At 53.6% G+C, this 23,458-nt stretch overlaps 1 protein-coding gene across 1 annotated transcript in view; it reads right to left on the bottom strand.

Annotated features, from left to right (window-relative positions):
• TMEM132C (transmembrane protein 132C) overlaps positions 1-23,458 on the bottom strand; it is a 308,076-nt gene that overhangs the window by 203,567 nt on the left and 81,051 nt on the right. Inside the window, 1 exon segment of the mRNA XM_019433797.2 lies at positions 1-530. Within this exon segment, the coding sequence (XP_019289342.2) occupies positions 1-530 (530 nt within the window).

A 23,458-nucleotide genomic window follows, 5' to 3' on the forward strand; every position in this document is an offset into this window, starting at 1 on the left:
GAACCAGCCGGCCAGCAGCTCCAGCTCGGCCACGCACAGCCCCAGGGCCCCCTGCAGCCGGCAGCCGGCCCGCACCTCCCGGGTCTCCCGGAAGGCGAACACCCACAGGCAGGGCAGTCTCTCGCCCGGGCTCCGCGCCGCCCAGTCCCGGCCCAGCAGATGGAAAAGCACCTGCACCTTGGGGCGGCTCAGGTACACCTTGTCCCGCACGATGTGCGCCCTCAGCTTCCAGTTGAGGCCGAACTTGCTGGCTGGCCCCAGCAGGTTGGAAGGGACCATCAGGTCCAGGGGCACCACCTTCTGCACGGAGAAGGGCCCGTAGCTGGCGTTGAGCGCCGGGGGCCTCGTGGCCTTGTACGTGAAGAAGGACTCGACTCTGGTGCGCAGGCTGGAGTTGTGCAGGGCGTCCTGGCTGGCCTCCTTCAGGAAGAAGGCGGTTTCGGCCCCCAGGATGTGGTAGCTCACGGGCAGGTAGGGCGGCCGCGAGGAGAACCTGTGCACGTCGTCGGTGACGCCGCGGCCCTCGATCACTGCGGGGGGCAACGGGAGACAAGAAAAAAAGACAGAGAAGGGGTCATTACTGGACTCCTGGGAACACAGCAGGCCCACAAGCAACTCAGAAACGAGGAGGAACATTCCAAAGCCCACGTGGCCAGCGTTTTCACGGTCCTCCCGGGATCAGCCAGTAAAGGACTGTGTGCTATGCCAAGTATATACCGGAGCCTGGAGCTCTAGATTTTTGTTCCCTGGGAACGATTCAGCAGTTGACGATCTCCTATGTCCATGTAAGAAAAAGCTGGCAAGATACCTGTGGGTGTAGAGTCAGGCTGTTTATTAATGGTCTGCGTGAGTTTAAAACATTTAATGGTAGGGACACGTGAACAGAGAAACGGACCAGTGGAACCGAGGGGTCCATAAAAGAACTTGGGTGCATCTGGAAATTTAGCGTGTGATAAAGGCAGTACCCAAATCGTAAGGCGAAAAGAGACCTCTGTTTCTGCTTTTTTAATGTTTATTTATTTTGCGCCGGAAAGAGAGAGAGAACAGGGAGGGGCAGAGCGAGAGAGAGAAAATCCCAAGCAGGCTCCATGCCGTCTGTGCAGACAGAGCCTGATGCAGGGCTCAAGCTCACAAACTGTGAGATCAATTCCTGAGCTGAAATCAAGAGTCAGATGCTTAACTGACTGAGCCACCCAGACGCCCCAAAGAGAGACACTTTAATAAATGGTTCTGGGACAACTGGCTAGCCACCTGAGACAAAAGACAACATTTGATCCATATCTCACACCATACCCACGAATAAACTTCATGGAAATCAGTGATCTAGATAAAAGGAAATAAATTTTTTTCAGTACTAAAAGAAAACAATGGATGAATTCCTTTACGAGCTGAGTGTAGGGAACGCTTTCTAATTATGACTCCAGATCCAAATGCAATTTTCAACAAAGTGATAACCTTGCCTGTGTAAAGGATTGTTTAAATGTTTTGCAGAACAAAAAAGTTCATAAAGTGAAAACAGTAAAAAAAAAAAAAAAAAAAAAAGGGTAAATGGGGTGATCTTGCAAACTGCTCACTTATGGCATCCTACCCACCCTGGCGATGGGCTTTGTTTTGCCCACGGTATTTAAAAAAATTTTTTTTAATGTTTATATATTTTTGAGAGAGAGAGACAGACAGACAGGGCACAAGCTGGGGAGGGGCAGAGAGAGAAACACAGAATTGGAAGCAGCTCCAGGCTCTGAGCTGCCAGCACAGAGCCCGACGCGGGGCTGGAACCCACGGACCGTGAGATCATGACCTGAGCCGAAGCCGGACGCTTCAGCGACTGAGCCCCCCAGGAGCCCCTTGCCCGCAGCGTTTTAAAGAATCCCTAAGAATGGGAACCATCTTTAACGGCTGGGAGGCATCTGGGTTTCCAGCTTCCCCTTACACATGGGAGGACCCGGCAACAAGCGGGCGAGACACTCAGCAGGCCACGGGGCTCAGTTAAGTCACCTGCTTGACCTCCAGGTGCATCCGAGTTGGAAAGCCCCGACTGATGTCTGCAGCCCAGTGAGTCCCCACCGGGGGCGGGAGCTCGGCACTGAGACGGGAGAGAGCATCACCCCCGCCTGCCCGCCCTTCTCTGTCCCCCGCAGGCATGGCCGGCAATACGGCCAGCAGGCTCCTTGCCGTTTGAAGGTTCTCGTCTCTAGAGGTGCCCCCTGGCTTGCACTTGCACCGTGGGTGGCTCATGAAAACTCACTACACACGCGACTAGGAGGTTCAAACCCCCCAGTGGCTGACTTTGCGAGGCCCCCCGAGGCCGCGGCCTTGCCCTTGTCTTTGAAAACCAGCCCAGCAACGCAGACGCGGCCCCCCGTTCCTATACTGAGGAAGAGGGGAGTGCTCTCTCCCCCGCTGGCCTTCCTCCTGACCGCGGCAGGCACAGCCCATCCAGCACATGGGGCGGCCTGTGCTTCTCAGCTCTGCAGCCCCCCTAATCCTCCCCCGGCAGGGACACCGGCTGGCCGATCAAAGCTGCCCTCGGTGGCACCGAGGCCAAGAGGGCTGGGTTGTCAAGACGGCTTTTCAAAGAGTCGGCGTCCTCTCCCGCTCTTGGCCAGAGACTGTGAGCTGACAGCACCAGTGACAAGGGTAACACCCCTCTGTCTCCTCTCTCCCCTCCATTCCAGTACCGGGTTAAATCGCCCTCAAGAGGCCCTGCCAGCGTCGGACATCCCAGAGTTCTGGTTCCGTGTCCTTAAAAGATTCATGGACTATTTAAGCTACCTGCAATACTTTATAAAACCCGAGCTGAACCGCCACATCAGATGTTTTATTCTCGGGTGCTCATCCCTCTCCGAAAACGCCCTGAAGCCCCGAAGCGTGGAGATTTGGAGGCCGATTTGTTTGGGGCGAAGGGGGCTGCAGGCTCTCCGAAGGAGCGGAGCAGGATGCTAAGCCCGTGCGTGCTGGGCGCTCCCCGCCAAAGAAAGCACCACCACGAAGCCTTCTCCTCGTTTTTCACTCTGTCTGCAAGTAGGGATTCCTTTTTTTTCCACGTTTTTGTGGATTTTCCATGCCCAACAAAGCCTAAAATAGGACCTTTTGTTTTTTTGTAAATGCTGACTTTGTTTTCTATAAAGTAAAGCTGGAGTGGGCGTGCTGTCTAGCTGTCTTCTCTCTCGGGATTCTCTGTTATTTAAGTAGGTCACTCCTTACCTTTCTGGTGGAGCAAAAAGCGCCTCGCTCTTACCTTCCCGCTAAATGCAGTTCTGAATTTTCCAGTTCATGAGAGATTTAATGTGAGCAAGAAGAGACAGACACCGTGAAGAAGGAAATGGGTCTAGTACGGTGGTTAAAGGCATGAAGGTTGGCCATAGAGGTGTCAAGGTTGACCTACTGAACTATCATGGGATCTTGAGCAAGTTCTCACATTCTGGGAGCTTCAGTTTCCATGGATGGATGGATGGATGGATGGATGGATGGATGGATGGATGGATGAACAGGTGGGTGGATGGATGGACAGATGGGTGGATTGATGGATGGATGGATGGACGGATGGATGGATGGACAAACAGGTGGGTGGATGGATGGATGGATGGACAGATGGACAGATGGGTGGATTGATGGATGAATGGACAGCAATGTGAATGGATGGACGGACAGGTGGGTGGATGGATGGATGGATGGATGGATGGATGCATAGGAAGTAGACAGATGAGTAGGTAGATAGAGCCAAACATTTGGGACATAACAGTAGTTGTGTGCAGCAATTAAAAATGGCCCCAGTTCTCCTCCTGTATCTATACCTTTCGCATGTGGCCCTGCAGCCCTCCCTTCAAGAAGAAGAGTCTATTGGCCCACTCCTTGCATCTATGTTGCCACGTGACTTACTTCAGCCAACGAATACGGCAGAGAGAATTTTTTAAGAGCAGTGAAAATACTCTGTATGATATTGCAACACTAGACACATGTCATTACACATTTGTCCAAACCTACAGAAGGTACAACACCAAGAGTGAACCCTAACGTAAACGAGGGAATCTGGGTACATGGGAACTCTCTGTACTTTCTCCTCAATTTTACCGTGAACCTAAACCTGGTGTAAAAATAGAAAGTCTTCAAAAACAAGAATCTATTGAGCATATGTACGCCCATGATGGCCAGGAACAGCTCCCTGCACACACAATAATTCAAACCGAAGACGGTGTTTCCTAAGCTTCGGACACTCAGATAACACGTTCATGACATCAGCCGTGCAGTTACGCACTACAACTTAATCGATGATTTTATCAATAACTTATTAAAGTAAATACTTAATCAAACATCAGGCAACTAATTCATACATTTGTTTAGATAATCCCAGTGGACCCAGTGCTCCCAACTGTTGCCAGTCTATGGCTCTGAGCCTAACACTTGCCCTTTCTTTGTGAAGTGGGGAGGTTATTGAGTGTGAGGTGCTAAAGACACAGGACACCAAAATGAGACTTTCTCCTTGATGGAATTAGAATAATCCAAACAGAACTGAAAAGGGAATCGCTTTCTCATTTGTGAGACTCGGGTGACTTCACACCATGTCCCCGTACCCCCCAAAATCAACCACGGGCGTCCTCCCATGCTGCGACCCTGTCCATCACCCAAACTCATCTCACGTTTTGGGGACCCCGACCCAACAGATTAAGGAAGCAGAGGGGACTGCCAGCCTTCCCTGTATCTGTCTCCCGACCCTCGATCTGCCGAGGGCAAGGAAACTATTCCATGGCCACCGTGACCCATTGAGCACAAACATCCACCCCCGCCTTCTGGTTCACCTGCTCCCACGTCTCCCAGAGAGATAGGATGATTCGGTAATTTGCATTGATCTGAAACAGTAACCCTGGAAAAGTCCGATGCTGGTTCCCTAAGGCCATAGAGAGGGGGACAAGGGAGCAGTTGATGGTGGCACCTTTTTATCTGTCCTCCTGGTTGACAGCAGGTTCATTTGCTGTCTCCCTTCCTGTTGATCCATTTTCTTTATCTGTGTTGCCTGTCGGTGTTGGGGATATTGGAACACTCCATCAGGTGTTCATTGGATAACTCTACGGGAAAGCTACTGCCGGAAATTGGGTTTTTGAGATTCTAAGATAGCGAACACAGGAGAGGTCCGTGTCACTTGCACCCAGACAGAATAACATGGGGGGAAATGACCCTTTCGGCCAACAGGACGCACACCGCCTTCATCACGATGCTCATTTGTGGATGTGTTGACTGGAGAGGATTCTTCGGAGCTGATTCTCTCTGGGCTGGGACATGAAAGTCGGCCAGATGGGAGACAGGACACCCCCGGGAGGGGGCATGAACAGAGGATCCCAGCAAGAGAGGCTCGGGGCCTCGGCACGTGAGGAGCAGGAAGGCGGTCTAGGGGCATGGGTTGGGGCCGGGGTTTGCTGTGAATGGAGTAAGCAGTGGACGTGCCTCGGGCACTTGGTAAAAATCCTAGGTCCTGCTTTCCTGTTCAGCTGGAAAACGTAAAACATGGCACATGAGCGTTTCCAAGACTCTCCAGATGGGACGGGTTTACGCTGTGTTGGGTTTGCTATTTGATTTTAAAAGCATTGTCTGAGAGACAAAAAGAAGCAGATATGTGCTCATTTTGCCCCGAGGGAAGCAAACACCTAGGAAAGTTAGCATATTTGAGCTCTAAGAAAAAACATCAGTGGTCTTGTCTGAGGCTGCACAACGGGTTCCCAACGAAGGGTGGTTTTGTCTCCGACAGGCACCTGGTAATGCCTGGGAACATTCCTGATTCTCTGAACCGGGAGAAGGGGATGCTCCCGGCATCGACGGGCTGGAGGCCAGTGATGTCAACAGGACAGTCCCCTTCCAGAAAGATCCGTCCAGTCTGGGAATGTCAGTCAAGCTGAGGCTGGGAGAGCGTAAGCTAACTCGATTCGCACGCGAGGCGTTCAGGGCTTCACCAAAGGTACAAAAGAGACAGAGGAAGGATTCTGGCCAAACCCGCGTCAATCCGGGAGAGGACAGGCACGCTTGTGGCATAAGGCCGTTCCTGAGGTCAGACCAAACCCAAGGAAGCCCTGCTGCACGATGTGATAGCCATACCTGTGTATACACACGGCATATACACCTTAAACCTCCGAGCTCCAGAACCCTCATTTCCACAAGGGGAATCCGCTCACAACCAACTCCCAGAAAGCAAGAAGCAAAATACCCCAGAACACGCTCAACACCTAGAGAGAGTGTTTTGCTCTTATAATTACTATCATTCTTAGCATGATGAGCAGGACCATTATTCCAACCGTGCTGAGAGGTTACAAGGCCACAGAGACGAGAAGAGGCACGACGACCTCTGCGTGAGGCACGCATGGCAGACCCTTCCGTGAGTCCAGGGGGGGCCGCTGGGCCCCAGACGCCGCTGCCTGGGGTCAGACCCCCCGGGACACAGAGCCTACCTGTCCCCCTTGCCTGCAGGAAAACCCTGATAGGATTTCCCTTCCAAGCCACCGCTGCTTACTTGAAACACGAGCCGGCGGGAGCATTCTGAGGTTTTCCTCCTCTCCTGGGCTCGTGATTTATTAACATTCTCCAGACACACAATGTCTCTCTCTGCTAAATGTGGTGCGTTGTTTCTTTTTTCTTGAAACAAAAGGCACCTTGATAAATGGATTATTTTATTTCAGTGCCTCTCCTGAACAAGGCCCCTGAATATCCTTTGCTGAAATTACATAGCGTGCTTTGCAATTTTGGAACAGAGAAGCTCTCCTTCAAACGAGCAGGTACCCCTCTCCCCCTCCTGAGCCCCTGGGGGGACACCCCCCCCTTTCTCGGGGAGAGCTCCATAATCACCCTGACGTGTGACTCCATCGCTCCCCCGGCCCCAGGAGAGCATATGCCTTTCAAAGACGAATTCTCTAAACACTTGGAAACTCAGACTCTATCAGTGTGAGAATGGTGCCTTGGGTACGCACGCACGGAGGAAAACATTTACTAGGTAGAGCCATAAGCCTAAAAATGCAAGGTTTCAACTGCACGGCACTTATATTTCCTGAAGTCGAGCTTGGCGAGTCGCGGTGGCCATGTGGCCGCGTGTCCCTGCGTGTGGTGTGGACCCCAAGTCCGCAGGGGGCTCTGGGGCTCCAGCTGTGGTTCTTTCGAAGGAACTGCTCCCCTGAGAGCTGGTGTATTCGTTTCCTGTTGCTGTGGTGATAAATGACACAAACCGAGGAGCTGAGAACGATGAAAAATACTTGGCCGTTCTGCGGGTCAAAAGTCTAAAATGAGGGGGCGGGCAGGGCCGCGTTCCTCGTGGCGAGGTGCAGAGAGGATCTCTTTCCTTACCTTCTCTGCTGCCGAGAGACGCCCGCGGTCCTTGGTCCCTTCCTCCCCTCCTCAAAGTCAGCAGCCTGCGGCTTCTGTTGCCTCTGACCTCCTGCCTCCCTCCCACAGGGACCCTGGTGATGATCGGGCACCCCGGGGTGGCCCAGGAGAATCCGCGCATCTCAAATCCTTAAGCTCATTGCATCTTCAGGGTCCATTCTGCCGTGTAAGGTCCTGGCGGTTGGGGCACAGACGTCTTCGGAGGGAGCACCATTCAGCCCAGCGCACGTGGCATTCGGGGGACCTTGGAGGCATTTCTGGTTATCCCAAGGATCGGAGGGTGGGTCCCCACGGGCATTTAGACAGCTCTGACAGGGCATGACACGGCCCCACACGACAGACTCCCGCCCGGCCTGGCACTGACTTCCGGTGGTCCCCCTGGACATCCACGAGGGTGAGAAACCTACCATAAATACCCGAGCCACCGAGCTATCTCGAACGGCTACAAAAAGCAGTGGGGGGGGGGGGGGGCAACAATTTTGTATAATGTGCATTTTCCAGTATTGCAACTCGTGGGGTCGAATTGTACTTCAATTGATGAAACCTTAGCGAAGAAGTGTTTATCCTTTTGGAAAATTACATCAGCGATGCCCAATCTGCTGGCGAATGCAAGTTGTCCAAACCTGTCCGCTCCAGTCTGCATCTGTGGCCGACACATCCACGGGGTCTCTAAACACAGGAAGCATCTGACTGGTTTATCTGGTTCTCCGGTACATGCATGGAGATACTATTTTACTACTAAGACACCATTACTCCGCTCATGTTTTTCCTGCCTAGCACACGGCACCATGCTGACAAGCTTTTAGTTACGAATTTCGATAGGCGACACAATTACGAATTTAATTTCGTGATGGATAAAGGTGGAGGGTTGAGATCAGGGGTTGGTAAACATTTTTTGAAAGGGCCATAGAATGAATATCTTGGGTTTTGCAGGCCAAGAGGCAAAATCAATACTACACGGGTGCTCATATAGCCATTTATAAACGTGAAAACCATTCTTAGCTACGAGCCTCACAGAAACAGGCAGGGGCTGGGTAAAGCCCATGATGCCATAGTTGCCAATCCCTGGTTTAAGACAAACGGGGAATTTCAAACCTGTTCCCAGTAACTTGTTCAGTTACACACAGGCCTGAGCCGGTGATTCTCAGATAAGGGCAACTTCTGACACCGGGGGCATTTGACAATGTCTGGGGACATCTTTGATCCTTGTGGTCGAGGTGGGGAACGTTACTGCCATCTCGCGGGTGGAGGCCAGAGATACCACTCAACATCTTCCACACAGAGGACAGCCCCACCACAGAGCATCATCTGGCCTGAAAGTGAACCATGCTGAGGTTGGACAGCCATGTCCTGGACCAGCTGGGACCAAGAAGTGATGAGGAGGGCTTTGCTGCGGCTTCCGGGCAAGAAGCGTCCTCCCTTCTGAGAGAATCAGGGGAGCGAATGTCTTTCTCTCCAACAGCAAGTGACGGACCGGGTTGTCCCCAATAACGCGGTCGTCCATCCCGGAACTGTGAGCGAGATTGGCGGAGACAGAGTCGGCGATGGCCGGCACAGCACAGGAATGTGGCAGGTGGGCTTTACAACAAAGAGGGACCGCTGGATCCTGATGAGCGTAACCTGAACCTTCTAGATCTTGCCTCCCTGCCCCCCTTCCTGTTGGGTCAACCGAAGGATGCCCATCGTGCATTGTTTTTTTTTGTTCAGCCAAAAGCTTCTAAAATGGTACACTGTGGCTTTGGCCAAATGGAGGGTGTTGGCTTTGCACGCCATAAAAAGACGAGATGGGCCCGCTTTTTCCGTCAAGGTCTAGCGAGTAAATATTTTAGGCTTTACGGGACTAGTGGCCTCTGTTTGCAACCATTCAGCCCTGCTATGGTATCATGAAAGCAGCCAGAGACAAATGGAAACTCATGACCGTGTCCCTGTTCCAATAAAACTTTATTGATGGGCACTGAAATCGACATTTCATAGAACTGTCACATGTCAGCAACACTACCGTTTAAAGAAATGTTTTTAGGGCGCCTGGGTGACTCAGTAGGTTAAGCATCTGACTTTGGCTCAGGTCATGATCTCACGGTTCTTGGGTACAAGCCCCGCGTCGGGCTCTGTGCTGACCGCTCAGAGCCTGGAGCCTGCTTCGGATTCTGTGTCTCCCTCTCTCTGTGCCCCTCCCCTGCTCACGCTCTGTCTCTCAAAAATAAATAAACGTTAAAAAATGTTCTTAAACCATGAAAAAAAGTAAATGCATTCTTCTTGGGGACTGTACAAAAGCAGGTAGTGGGAGCTACCATTGGCTGACTTCTGATGGAGCAGAAGCCTTTCTAAGAGTAGTGTTTCATGCAGATGATGGCTTTCTTGGTGTTTTCTTCGGGGCCCTTTACAATGTGAATTATACACCAGGTTTAGCTCATTGATCCAAAATGTAAACACGGCTTTTACTATGCCTCTAAAACAGCTTGGAAATTGAAGCAAAAAAAAAAAAAAAAAAAAATTGATCAAACATCAGAAGGGATTTAGAATTGCATAATATAAGCCTTTATAGCAGAATTTAAATGGCTGCATTTGGTGCTCATATAGCTTATGGTTTGAGAATGTTTCGCTGTGTCTATTCAAGGAGACAGGCATCTATTTATCGCAGATGGTGGTATTATTTATGATGGAACCTTACATTAATCCTGAGAGTTCTAATTATCTCAATTCATGTCAATAAAAGGGAACAGCATCCCCGTTCTTTATGATGGTCTTTTTCCTCAAAAAGAAAGAGCTTATTTTTAATATAGCCTACGTATTTTCTTTCCCACTAATTACAGATAATTAAAAAAAAAAAACCTCTGCTCTATCCCATTGACTCATTCGCATTTTTCCCCACATATGAGTCTCATTTGCCTGCTAGTTACCATCTGTAGTTTTGTTTGGCTACACCAGTATTTAGGATGATTATATTAACGAGAAGTCTTAGGACACAAAGTAGAAAATGCTTTCCTGATGGCGAAGTAAACAAAAAAAAAAAAAAAAGGAAAGAATACACCAGAAGATGAAGACGTTGTTCTCGTTCGTGACACCGTCTTTAACTTTCCTCCCGTGAAAGAAGACGTTGACACAGAGCTGCCCGAGGAGAATGGAGAATGAACGGCGGAGAATTCTTTAAAAAAAAGCCAAAGGAGAAAAAAAGAATCCCTACAACGGAAGATGAAATCTTGGCCTCATGAACCTGCATTATCGACCCAGGAGGATGGAAACAGCAGCCCCAATGATCAACGCGCGGGTGGGCCGTCTCCAACCATCTCACACCGCCACGTACTCCTATAGACCTTCAAGGGCCCGTGCGTTACGTACTCCTGCTACCCCATTTCAGACATGAGGAGACGAGGCCCAGAGAGGTTAAGTGCCTCACCCAAGGTCACACAGCTAGGAATCCCAGAATCAGGATTTGAAGTGAAGCCCTGTGAGCTCACCTCGATGCTGTCCTGCCTGGAAGACGGAGTTAGGGTGCCAGACCTTGTTAAAATGACTAAAACATTTAAGTACTTAAAGTAACGGTGGGAGTACTATTCTAAACACTGTGTCGGCCCAGAGATGCAGAATTCCTGCTTGAAAGTCAGGTTCCCGCTGAGGAAAGAGAGGGAGCCCCTGGATCCAGCAGCGCCTGAAGGCGGGGGTCTCTGGAGTTTTCCCTTCGCGGCTTAGAAGCCAGCCTGAGATGGGCTTCCTTTGAACTGATACTCAGCACCTGTTCTTTATTGAAGGGCCCAGTAAGCTCACACATGTTCTCACTTACTGTTGCAGGGGTAGGACATCAATCTTTGTCCTAACAGAATCTCACACACAAAAAACCAACCGGGGGACAGCATGAGGCGTGCTCGTCATTCAACGAACGTTCCCTGAGAGCCTTCTCGGTGTCCTGAGCCTCCTTGCTTTTGTCGGAAAAGACACACGCAAGTTGACCATGCGCGTCAGGCTCAGTGGGCTGCAAGCAGAGGACAGGGACGAGCCACAGACGGCGAGAAGGAAGAAGCAGAAGGTGGCCATGGGGAGCGTGAGGCAGAAGGACCGAGCTGGGGATGCTGACAGGGGTCGGGAGCCACGCGTGGGGGGGGGCGGGGGGTCTGCGCAGGGCAGGAGGCAGGGTCTGCGAGGCTCGCTGCCAGTGCTGTTTCTGAACACGGTGACGAGGACCGATGTTCACTCGGTGTCACTGTCCTCGTGGGATGCCTTCCCTGCCTCCCTCCCCTCCCCCGGCATCCAGCTGGACCTGGGTGCTGGGGGCCATTTCTGTCTGCGATTGTTCCAGAAAGCTGCGCCCTCCCCTTTGGAAACTCACCAACCTAGAGAGCTCTGGACAAGGGAAAGAGAATGGAGCAGTTCAAACTTTTAATGTTTATTTTTTTATTTTTAGTTTTGACAGAGAGAGCAAGTGTGAGAGAGGGGAGGGGCAGAGAGAGACAGAGAGGGAGAGACAGAGAGAAGCCCAAGCAGACTCTGCACGGTCAGCACAGAGCCCGATGCGGGGCTCGAACTCACGAACTGTGAGATCATGACCTGAGCCGAGATCCAGAGTTGGACGCTTCACGGCCCGAGCCACCAGGGGCCCGAGGTCAGAGCTTGTCAGAATGGCCTTGGGAGGCCCTGCCCAGACCTCCTCTCTCCCTGGGACAAAGGCCTGACCAAGTGGAAGAGGAAAGAATGGCAGAACAGCCCCCCATCCACAACCCCGAGCACAAGGGGGAGACCCAGGGTGCTAGGGGGAGGGGCAGAGACCCGCCCTGGGCCCTGGCCGCTGCTTGCCGGCCGCCTCCCCCGCTTGGGGCAGGGGTCAGTGGTGAGAAAGGGCCGGTCACCGCACAAGCACCAGCTGGCCCTGCCATTTAGGGGAGCACTGTGCCGGCCCCCGCTGGGATTTTCAGTGCTCCTTCCACTGGCCGGGCTCCTCCTGGTCCCCAGCTGCCGCGGGGCCGCTCCCGCCCACGGGCGCAGGTGGGCAGCTCCGAAGGGTCCACTGTGACGCCCCAGATTGGACATGATGTAAATGCCCAGCGAGGGTGGAGGGCTTCCCGGCAGGGAGCCACACGACAGAACACTGTGGACAACCCGGGGAAGAGGGAGGGGCCCGGTCTAGAGGCCAGCTGGGGGGCCAGCTCCCGGGGTGCCGATCCCCGCCTTGCCGCTTCCTGGCTGCGAGGGCCGGCCGCTTCCTTATTAGCTTGCCTGTGCCCCCCATCTGTGTAATGAACTCAACACCGGCACACGCTTCAGGGGACTGTTTGAAGATTAGAGCAGCTACCGATGTAAAGGACCCCGAGTCGTGCCTGGCACACGGCACACCTATTCATTTCAGCTACGACGGGGCAGCAGCTAAAGCGGACGACGACAGATATCAGCGCGGGAGAACCTCCAGGAAACGGCACCGGCTGAAACGAGGTTGCAGAACAATGCCACTTACACAAAAAACACAAGTATCTGTTTGAATCACATTTTGCCACAGATTCATTTTCCCATAGAGCCTCACAGAAACACTACCGAGGGCTTATTCACAGAGTCATTAAGGACCCAGGCTCCGTTCATCCTCCTGCACCACCGTCTCGAACGCAAGCGTTCACTCTCATGATCGCAAAAGTGCTGCTAGTCAGCCAGCCATTGCATCTGAATTCCCAAGAGGAAAAAAAAAAAAAAATGAAGGGAACACAGTCTCTACCAGGTGAGTATATTAAGGAATGTTGGCTCCTTTCTTGGCTTTCCCCGGGAGACTCTCCCAGTAAACTTCAGCTTATAACTTCTTGCCAATATTGGTTCATAATAACACAGCTGCGGGGGGATGTGGAAAGGTGACTATTGTTAACCGGGCACATTGCCACCCCCAGCAAATTAACACGTAAAGGAACAGGAGGGGAGAATGGATTTTGTGTAGACAGAATTGGGTGACCATGATCACAGAAGTGGAAGATCATTTATGTTAAAATAATTATGTTAAAAATAACTATCGATATTGGTGTTTCCCTTTTAAGTTTATTTATTTATTTTGAGAGAGAGAGAGAGAGAGAGGGAGCATGCATGCAAGCAGGGGAGGGGCAGAGAGAGAGGAAGAGAGAGAGTCCCAAGCAGGCTCCGTGCTGTCTGCACAGAGGCTTCTGTGGGGCTCGAGCCCATGAACCGTGAGATCATGACCTGAGCAAAATTCAAGAGTTGGACGCTCAACCGACTGAGCCACCCAGAGGCCCCTCGATACCGATATTTCTAAAAATTAATAAATATGGAGAGACGTAACATCATTATGTTAAAAACGCAAGAACGGCACACGCACAAGCACACAAATGTTTTGAAAGTTTTTCATGACAACGTCGTACTCAAATAGGGGCCACCTGAGAGAAGGAAAGGGGAACATGGCATCTTTCAGATGGCCAGGCGGAGTTTAGCTTCCCTGGATGTTTTATTTTACTTTATAAAATAAGAGAGAGAGTATTCGACCATTAGTTAACGCGATTAAAATGCTCTAAGGAGCGGGCTATGGCAGTGGGGCTGCAGCAACGCGCTTGGACGGATTAAAACAACGAAGCGGGTGTAGCCTCAGCCCTGTGCCTGGCTTTACAGCAGGTGCACCACTTAAAGGTACAATTACCTTTTTTTTTCCTTCCCTTTCTCTGTGTTCTAGCATCTGGCTTCGAAGGAGAGGGGAGGTAATGGGATTAACACAGAGACACCGGCATCCAAATGCCTGCTTTATCCTGGGACACGAAGGGGTCACTAGACCCTGGGCGGACGGGATGATTTCCTTGGGAACACCTGGTGTCGGGGGGGGGGGGGAGGGGAGGGGGGGGGGCGTCCAGGCTGCACAGGTGCACCTGTTGTGCTATCTCCCTGGAGTTCATTGTGTTCAACACGACTTACTGAGCACCTACTCCGTGCCACACGTTGCTCCAGACAGGGAGGGGACCACAGTGACCAACACAGTGCCTGGGACCCTGGTGCTGACGCTGCAGGAAGCACAGCGTCGGGTCTGGGAGGGGGGGCTTGTCTGTGGGCAGGAGCTCGCCTCCCGACTCCTCTGGTGCAGCCGCCTGCACCCGCGCTCCCCTTTCGCCGCCTGTGGCCCTTGCCCATGTGTCCAACATCATTCTGGTTGACTGGTTGGTTCCTTTGCTTTAGTGCCCTCTACCAGAAACTGTCCTTCCTGCTGGCCCGGAAAACCCATGACCCAGTGCCCAGGTAGGTATCGGGAACAGGGGACACTCAGTAGGTACTTTCTGAATGAGTGAATGAGTGAGTGAGTGAATGAGTGAATGAGTGAATGGATGAGTGAATGAAGGAATAAATGAGTGAATGAGTGAACGAACGGATGAGACAATGGATGAGTAACGGATGAGTGAGTGAATGAATTAGTGGATGAACAAATGAGTGAATGAAAGAATGAAGGAAGTCGTGAATGACTGAATGAGTGAAGGAAGGAAGGAATGAGTGAATGAATTAGTGAATCAATGAATGAATGAGCGAATGGACGAACGAATGAACGAAAGAACAGAATAGATGCCCGAGTGCCAGTGAGCCCCAGGCCACCCGTCCCTGAGTGGCCAACAGATCCCCACGTCCTGCCAACATCTCTGGCCTTGACTCCTGGGGGCCCCCAGACAGGTTCCCTGCAGGGCCCAGTGTTTACTTAAAAGAGAAACAGAGGGGGATGGAGGGAGGAAGGGAAGAAGCAGAAGGGCAGTGAGAGAGAGAGGAGAGGGAGAGGGGGAGAGAGAGAGAGAGAGAGTAGATTGCCAATCCTTTAAAATCACAGGGAGCACACACACACATTTAGATTCTGTTTCTTTTAAAAGACTGGAATTGGGGCAACGCCAGGCTGCCTTCCTGCCTGGCTGCAATTGGCTGGAGCCAGAAGGAGGTGCCCCCCTGAGTCTCCAGGTCACCAGAACCCCCACCTGGCTGCCCCCCCCCGCCTTCTGGGGGTCAGCCACCCCGGCCTCCCGGCGTGGTGTGCTTAAGGCCCCCGATCCCAAAGGAGGGAGGCTAACTCAGCCAAGTTCTGCTGCCGGAGAGGCCCAGACCCCTGGCTCAGCCCCAGCGCCCTTGAGCACCTGATGCTCTAAAAGACGAGGCCTCCTGCAGAAAGTCGGGGGAGGCACACAGGCACCACTGGCCACACAGCCAGGGCACGTTCCTAAGGTCCACCAGCAGAGGGTGTGCTCTGGGGGCCCAGGGGAGGCCAAGGCCTGGGACAGGGTGAGAGCCACACCCAGGCCGGCCTCGAGCCAGCGGTGGCCGGTCATCTATCCCGCCTCGGACCGCCAAGACCCGCAGTCCCCCAGGCACGCAGCGGCCAGCCTCGGGAAGCACCCCGCGGCCCCCCCACAGTGCTGGGGTGCCTCTCAGTGACTTCCAGTTCTAACTGGACTGGATCGCAAGCAGGTGGGCTCCTTAGAATTGCTGGAAGAATCCACCACAGGACCCGGAAAACTCACAGGCTAACGGGCAAAGGGCTGGGTTCGCCGCTCCAGCTGTGGGCACACGCGGTCCACACTGGGCTGTGCCAGGCCGTGCCTACGCTTCCGGCCTTCTCGCCCCGAATCCACCCCCTCCCACCGTGGCCGTGAGAATCAGGGTTTGTGCACGGCCACGACGACGAGGAGGGGAGGGGGAGAGAGGAAGGGAGGAGCCCGCTTTCAGGGGCGGCCGGGGGGGCTTCCTGCATGCACCTGTGCCCTGGGAGGGCTCCCGTGGAGACCCCCACAGCGTCAAGCCCTGGGCCTCCCAGCAGTCTCGGAGATGAGGCCGTAAATGCTGGTCAGAGGGAGAAGGGCGCCGGGTTCACCACCAACCCGGACGGAGGGCGCGAACGGAGTCCAGGAAGGGGCGGCTGGGACGGGGACGGAACCCCAACCCCAACCCGGAGGACAGGGAGCCTTTTCGCGGCCCGTCAGGCTCCGCTGAGTGAAATGCCGCAGAGGACCGGGACTGGTACCCAGCCCTCCACACGCACGCCTCCCACGAGTGCCACCCACCTTCCAGCCGGCCACGGCCACGTGCTCCAGACGCGTAGCAGGCTCTCGTGGCAGCGGGAGCCTGGGCCCAGAGACGGCCCGTGGCCCCAGCTCAGAGCAGGAGGCAGGCGTGGAGGTCACGGCTGGCCCTCACGGTCACCTGGGGGGGAAGGCCAGGCTCCCACCCCCTCGCGGGTCCTGCCACCCCATCTCGGCTGCAGATCAGCTCTTTCCCGGTCACGTTGTGTGTTGTGTGGCGGGGCCGGTACGAAGGACCCGCGCCCGCGGGGCTCCTCTCCGGCTTTGAGACGCGTCTCATTTCCCGCCTGGCAGCTCCCGGCAGCCGCGATGAAGGACTGAAACGGCACAGACGTGGACGCGCGTCCTGCGTGAAGTGGAAACGTGGCTTTACGCACTTCGCCAACAGTCCACACGCCGGGTGCTCTCTCCTGGGCACAGACTTTAACTGAGAAACCCAAACAACCTTCTCGGGAAGGGGGTGGAAATCCGGCCGACGGTCACCCGTCGTGCTTCAGGGGCGCTGCGAGGAACTGGGCGTTTATGTCACCCTCCCGGGGTCATCAGAAGGGGTGAAACGGCTCAAACCTCCAGGTATAAGATGAATAAGTCCTCGGGATGTAACACACCGCAGGGCGACTATAGTTAACAACCCCGTCCTGCACGTTTGAAAGTTGCAAAGAGACCAGACCTTAAAAGGTCTCATCGCAACAACAAAAAAACGTGTGACCACGCTGGTGACGGATGTTAACGGGACTTCCTGCCGTGATCCTTCCCCAATACATACACATACCGAATCGCGACGTTGAATGTCGGAAACTAACACAACGTGGGATGTCAATTAGATCGAACTACGTGTCTCAATAAAAAGTTCCTCCTAGGTTTGCAGTCCCCACGGCTTCCCCCAGATGGGGAGGGTGAGGTTGACAGGTTAGCTACGCCTCGTCGTGCAGGATTCCGACTGCAGGACCTGGATCCCTGAACCTGCAGAAGGCAGAGGAGGAGGGCTGGGAGGGTTCTCGCATGTTTCCAGACCAAGCGACAGATCTCAAGACGCGAGGCTGTGTCCTGAGGCTGGACTGCAGGGCAGGGGCGCACCTGCCTGGAGGGGCTTCTGGGGACTCGGGCTCTGTGGTGTTGGGCGGCAGGCTGGTGAGCGAGCTGTGTGTGTGTCAGGGCGGGGAGGGTGGGGGACGTCACTCGGGAGCGGAGTTCGTATCTGGTGCCGTTGCCGTGGAGGGGGGAGCCGGAGGGACCAAATGTCCACCTCCCAAACGTGGTCCGAGTAAGTGAACCCAAAGCCCTTAGACATACATGGAAGAAACCAGAACTGAACGAGACAGATTCGTAAGAACCACCACTCTCCAGCCTCGGGACATCCCTGGGACTCCGATGACAAGGAATCATGACGCACGTCCCCACACGGTGGCCTCTTGAAGCCGGCGGAAAGCCATCGGGTGCTGGGTCGCCAGGCCCGCCTCGCTCAGGGAAACTGCATCTGATCTTTGACTCATGACACGAGCCCCTAAAAAGGGTCCTTCGGTGTTTTGACCCCCTTTCACCTGACGGAAGCCAAATAAAGGCCCTCCCAGTGCAGTCACAGGGGCCAGGACAGCAGCGCTGATGGCAGGTTCCTGGGGACCCACCCAGGCCCATCGTGGGGCTGCCTGCACCCCAAATGTGTTCTGCAGGGTGTCTGGGACCCCGGCCCATGTCCAGCACACCAGAAAGGTTGCTGTTAATCCAATGTGCTGACCCCTGTCTTCCCAGATGTCTGTCCCTCCAGTAATGACTTAGGTCGCTCATCCGATTCTGCCCTTGTTCCCTTTTCCGGAAGCTGACTGCCTCCTTTTATTTTACAGGTTTAGACATCTCTCTCTCTCTCTTTTTTTTTTTAACTGAGCAGGTTAGAGAAACTCCACACCTGATGTTAGCAACTGGACCTCAGCACACTAGCTGAACAGATGCCAGTTCTCTTAATAGTTTGAAAAGCAGAGTTACTTAGGTAATCCAAAAATATCCTGATTTCGAGGGATTTCTCAGCTAAAAAGAGCAGTTACGACGGCAGGATTCCTCGAAGCAAAGCACAACCTCGCGAGCTGTGAGAGAGCAAAGTGGCTTAGCCTTCTCCGTCCCAGAACTTCAGATTCCTTCCTGCATTAATTGTGCCTTTATGGGAAAGTACTCGCCTGGAAAAACTCATTCAAGTAACCTCTCAAAACACCAATGGTCCCCTGCCCTGCCAAGACAAGGGCCGGGGAGGGAGAAAATAGAAATCCCCTGGGGGTGGGGAGAGAAATTTAGGAATGATGAAATGATTAGGAGAACAGGAGGGCTTTGTGGCATTAATCTACCTGCCTTCATCTTGCCCTGAGTCCAGGGACACCCAGGGATTCCCAGTCGGGTGTCCAGAGCCTGAGCGCCATGGGAAACGGCCCGAGCATCCATCACCGTGGAGGGCGGCTTTGGGCATCACCGTGAGCCCCTCCGGAGCCTGGATCATGTTGCAAACTTGCGTCTGTCTCTCTGCTTATGGAAACGAAGGAGCCACTGGCCGTTGAGAAGGCGAAAAAATGCACCCACCCCACAATCCACTTCTAAGTGCCTGCCCTAGAGAAACACACACACCACACACACACACACACACACACACACACACACACACACACACCCCACATGCACAGAGAGAAACGTATAAGGAAGTTCAGTCTCTTACATGTCTTAGCAGGAAATTAGAAACAGCCCAAACGCCCATCGATCCATTGGAGAAAGATGTCTAAAACATAATTTTTTTTTAAGGCAGTTAAAAGGAAGAATCTGGAAAAGGAATCGTGACATACTGACAGTTCTTGAAGCTGGAAAGGGAATACGTGGGAATTCAGTACAAGAGTCTCCCCTTTTTGCATGGGTTTGAAATTCCCGTAGTAAAAGGCTAACTTGCAAGAGAAGAAGAAAAGCGACGCAGGTCTATGTCTGCTGCCCATATGGGAGCCGCCAGCCACGCGTGGGTATTGAAATTTAAATTGGCGAAAATTAGACATGATGAGAAACTCAGTTCCTCGGCGCTGCTCACGGCATTTCGAGTGCTCGGGGACATTTCCAGCCTGGTGGAGGCTCTCCTGGTCAGCACTGTCTGCATCTCTATTCAGCAACACAGGTATTAAAATACATATCTTGGGTTTGAAGACGGGGGAAAACCAGCACAACACGACGGCAGCTGTATAATTTTTCAAACTCAGAAACTAACACTCTGCATTTTTGGGCGGGGATGTGTCTCTGTACGTGGAAAGTATTAAAGGGGCCAGGGCTTTGAGATGAGGTCAGATTCCTTCCCCGGTGAGACGCTGGGGTGCCCTGGATCCCGTGCAGCAGGCAATTAGCTGGGCCATTAATGTATCGACGGGCTACTTGTGTTCCCCAAAGCAAAGTTCCTTGGAGTAAAGAAAACACCAGCAAAATAGAGGCCCCTGGATGTGGAACTTTGACGGGGGTCTTTTTCAGGACGGGGACAAAGAGAGAGGGCATGGGGAGGGTCTCCCCTTCTTGGTGGCCAGCGTCCTCTGCAGAGCCAATCTCCCTTCCTCTCAGGGGGTGGTAGAACTTCCAGCACTTTCCTCCGCGAACAAAATCGAGGGCAGAACAAAATCGAGGGGGCTTTCCGAGCGAGGGGAGCTCCTCGGTGAGCCACTCAAGTTTGCATCCTGCCGCTGGCCGTCTTCCAGCTGACAGACGTCTCCCTCTCCAAGCTGTTCTTGGTGACCTTCCCGGTGTGAAGTCCCGTCCAGCCTCCAGCCTGGAAGGCTCCGTGTCTGGGGCGTCTCCGAGGAGCCCGGCCTGGGACGACAGCCTTTCAGAACCGCAGACACCCCACAAGTCACGCCCTGGAAGGACCAGATAGGCTTCCTTCCCCACGTCCTTCTGTGTTGTCGCTGTTACGTTCAGCCTCTTCTAACGCGAGCATCCACAACCACCAGCTGAAGCTGTCTCTGCAAAGACTGAGGGTCCCCCCGCGTGGCACGTGCCTTTGGCATCAGCGGCTTCGGGTTTCCTGGCTGTATCTGGACCTACTTCCTGGGAGGCGCCCCAAACAAGTAGGGCAGGTGCACGTCGTCAGTGGGGCCACACCGGAAACACAGCCAATCCCCACTCCCATGGATTCCATATTTGAGAGGCCACCTACTCACGGCAGCTTATTTGTAAAGTCGAAACCCGCCTGGGTGGTGCTGATTTTGGCTCAGGTCATGATCTCTCGGTCCGTGGGTTCTAGCCCCGCGTCGGGCTCTGTGCTGACAGCTTGGAGCCTGGAGCCTGCTTCGGATTCTGTGTCTCCCTCTTTCTCTGCCCCCCCCCTGCTTGTTCTCTCTCTCTCTCTCTCTCTCTCAAAAATAAACAAACATTAAAATGTCATGAAGAATAAATAATGGCCCAGGCATTATAGATCTCGTGTAGAAAAAAGTAGAAACACAGGGCAATGCAAAATGAAGAACACATGGGGGAGGGGAGCTGGACCTCACACCTGCTACCCTACTGTGTGCAGATTCTCTAACCTAGTTCACACTAGCCTCCGCTGACCCGCCCCACCAGCCATGCACGCGTCCCACACTCAGTCCCCGAACACCTACTATGTGCCGGGCACCGTTCGAGGCGCCGAGGTTTAAAGAGTGAACAGGAGAGACCAAGATCTTGCCGTTCTGGAACTTACTTTCTGACAACAGGGACGGGAAGCAGTACAGCGTGTAGTGTGTTAGCTTTTGGTAGAGGCAGTTGCGCAGAAGGAGGCAGATCAGGGGCAGGGCTGCTGTGCGTCCCGTGGGGAAGATAACAACAGAGCGAGAGGCTGGAGAGAAGGTGATATCCCAGGGAAGGGAGCGGGGCCATGGGGGACGGAGTGGCTTGCCTCCTATCACGACACCACCTCCTTCTCTTTCCGCCTGTCCTAATACACCGTCCCCCAGGTCACAGCACAGCGGATGCTCTGGCAGGTGATTACGGAACAGAGCTATCCTCTGACCCCGTTAGACTGGATTTCCTTCCTCCCTTGGACCGTACTGTGGGTCGAACAGTGGGCCCTAAAAAGACAGGTCCACTCCGAAACCCCACATCCTGCGAAGGTGACCTTATTTCCACGGAAAAGGGATCTCTGCCGATGGAATTAAGGATCCTGAGATGAGATCGTGCTGGGTTTGGGGTGGACCTTTAACCCACTGCTTTGAAGAAACAGAAGAGATGATACAGGAAGGCAAGGCCATGTGCTCAGGGAGGCAGAGGTTGGCATGACACGGCGACGAGACAAGGGACGTTGGGAGCCACCAGACGCCGGACGGGCCGGGAAGTATCCCGCCCCAGGGCCTCTGGAGGGAATGGGTTGGACGTCTGGCCTTCTTTTAGAGCTACAAGAGAGTACATTTGTGTTGTGTCAAGCCACCTGGTTTGTGGTCCTTTGTCACAGCGGCCGTAGGTGACTGATACAGGCTGTAAAGAGCCCAGCTGAGAAAAACCCACCAGGACCGCCCGCGTCACGTGGGCTGATCTGCTGATGGAACGCAGAGGGAGGCTCAGAGGCACCTGCTTAGCCCATCTGCACCAACACCACCCAGGACGTCCACCTTCCCTCCTTGTCCCTACAACCTGCCCCTCGGCCCACATCTCTCCCGGATGGTAGTCCGGGATGCTACCTGTCCCGAGCAGGGGCGGAGGGGGCGGAGTGGGGGGCTCCGGGTAGCTTGCGCGCCTTGTAAACCGGTCCTCGCCTCCTCGCTGAGCCCGGGGAAATCGACGTCACCATGACAACCGAACCAGCAACAGGCAGAGACACCCTAACAGGGCCAATTAGTTCTTTGATGAGTGCAGCCTGGAAACTGTGTGCTCCTGTCCTGTAAAAGCGGGAGAGGCATGAACTGGGTGCGTTCTATTAAATTTTGATCCCCTCACTATGTAATGAAGGTGTAAATGAAGAGTTGCACTTGATGCTTTTTAAAAACTCTGTTCTTGGGGAGCCTGGGTGGCTCAGTCGGTTGAGCGTCCGACTTCGGCTCAGGTCACAATCTCACGGTCTGTGAGTTCGAGGCCCGAATTGGGCTCTGGGCTGACAGCTCAGAGCCTGGAGCCTGTTTCAGATACTGTGTCTCTCTCTCTCTCTGCCCCTCCCCCGTTCATGCTCTGTCTCTCTCTGTCTCAAAAACAAATAAATGTTAAAAAAAAAAAATTAAAAAAAATAAAATAAAAACTCTGTTCTCTTCTTTTTAAAAAAAATGTCTATTGACTTTGAGAGGGGGTGGGGGAGCGTGTGCAAGCAGGGGAGGGGCAGAGAGAGAGCGGGAGAGAGAGAATCCCAGGCAGGTTCCACACCGTGAGTGCACAGCCCAACGTGGGGCTCGATCTCACAAGCCGTGGGGTCATGACTTGAGCCCGGATCAAGAGTCAGACGTGTGACCGACTGAGCCACCCAGCACCTGGGCGCCCCCAAACTCTGTTCTCTCCTTCAATCTCCATGCCAGCTTTTTAAACGGGCACAGTGACAAGCCCAAACTGTGGCCACACAGCTCAGATTCCCGGGTGTGTGCTCAAGGCATTCTTGTACGCCGAGCCCAGTTCTGGATCTCGCACCAGCTGGGGGACCCATCCGTGGAAATGCCACGGGCAGAGAGGCAACCCGAGGCACAGACTCGGGGACGTCGGAAAGGAGGCTTCGCATCACACCGCTAACTACCCGACTGAGGGAAAGAGCCCGCGCTGTTCTGGAGGAAAAGAAAGTCAATGGCAGAGAAATGACTTTCCATGAACCCAAACCATTCGGTCTGAGCGATTTCCCCGCTTCGCGACGTAGCAACGAGGACACGGAAGCGGAAGGGCGGGCGGTGCTTTCGCGCATTTGCAGGTGCGTCCCCAGTGGACACATCTTCATCACCACGAGGACACGCACTTACACACCTACAGTCGCAGGGCGCAGCGCTCTGTTGTCTGTTCCACTCTGCTCTATTCCGTGACGGCCGGTTCCACCACACTCTATGCTGTTCTAATTCCCTTTAAAAAAAAAATACCCACTAAAGTGATCTCACCACCTTCCGATGGGTCCTTGTTAGCAGTTGCGCCATGGAACTGAC

Source organism: Panthera pardus, unplaced genomic scaffold (assembly GCF_024362965.1).
Source record: "Panthera pardus isolate Hobbes unplaced genomic scaffold, ASM2436296v1 HiC_scaffold_14, whole genome shotgun sequence".
NCBI lineage: Eukaryota > Metazoa > Chordata > Mammalia > Carnivora > Felidae > Panthera > Panthera pardus.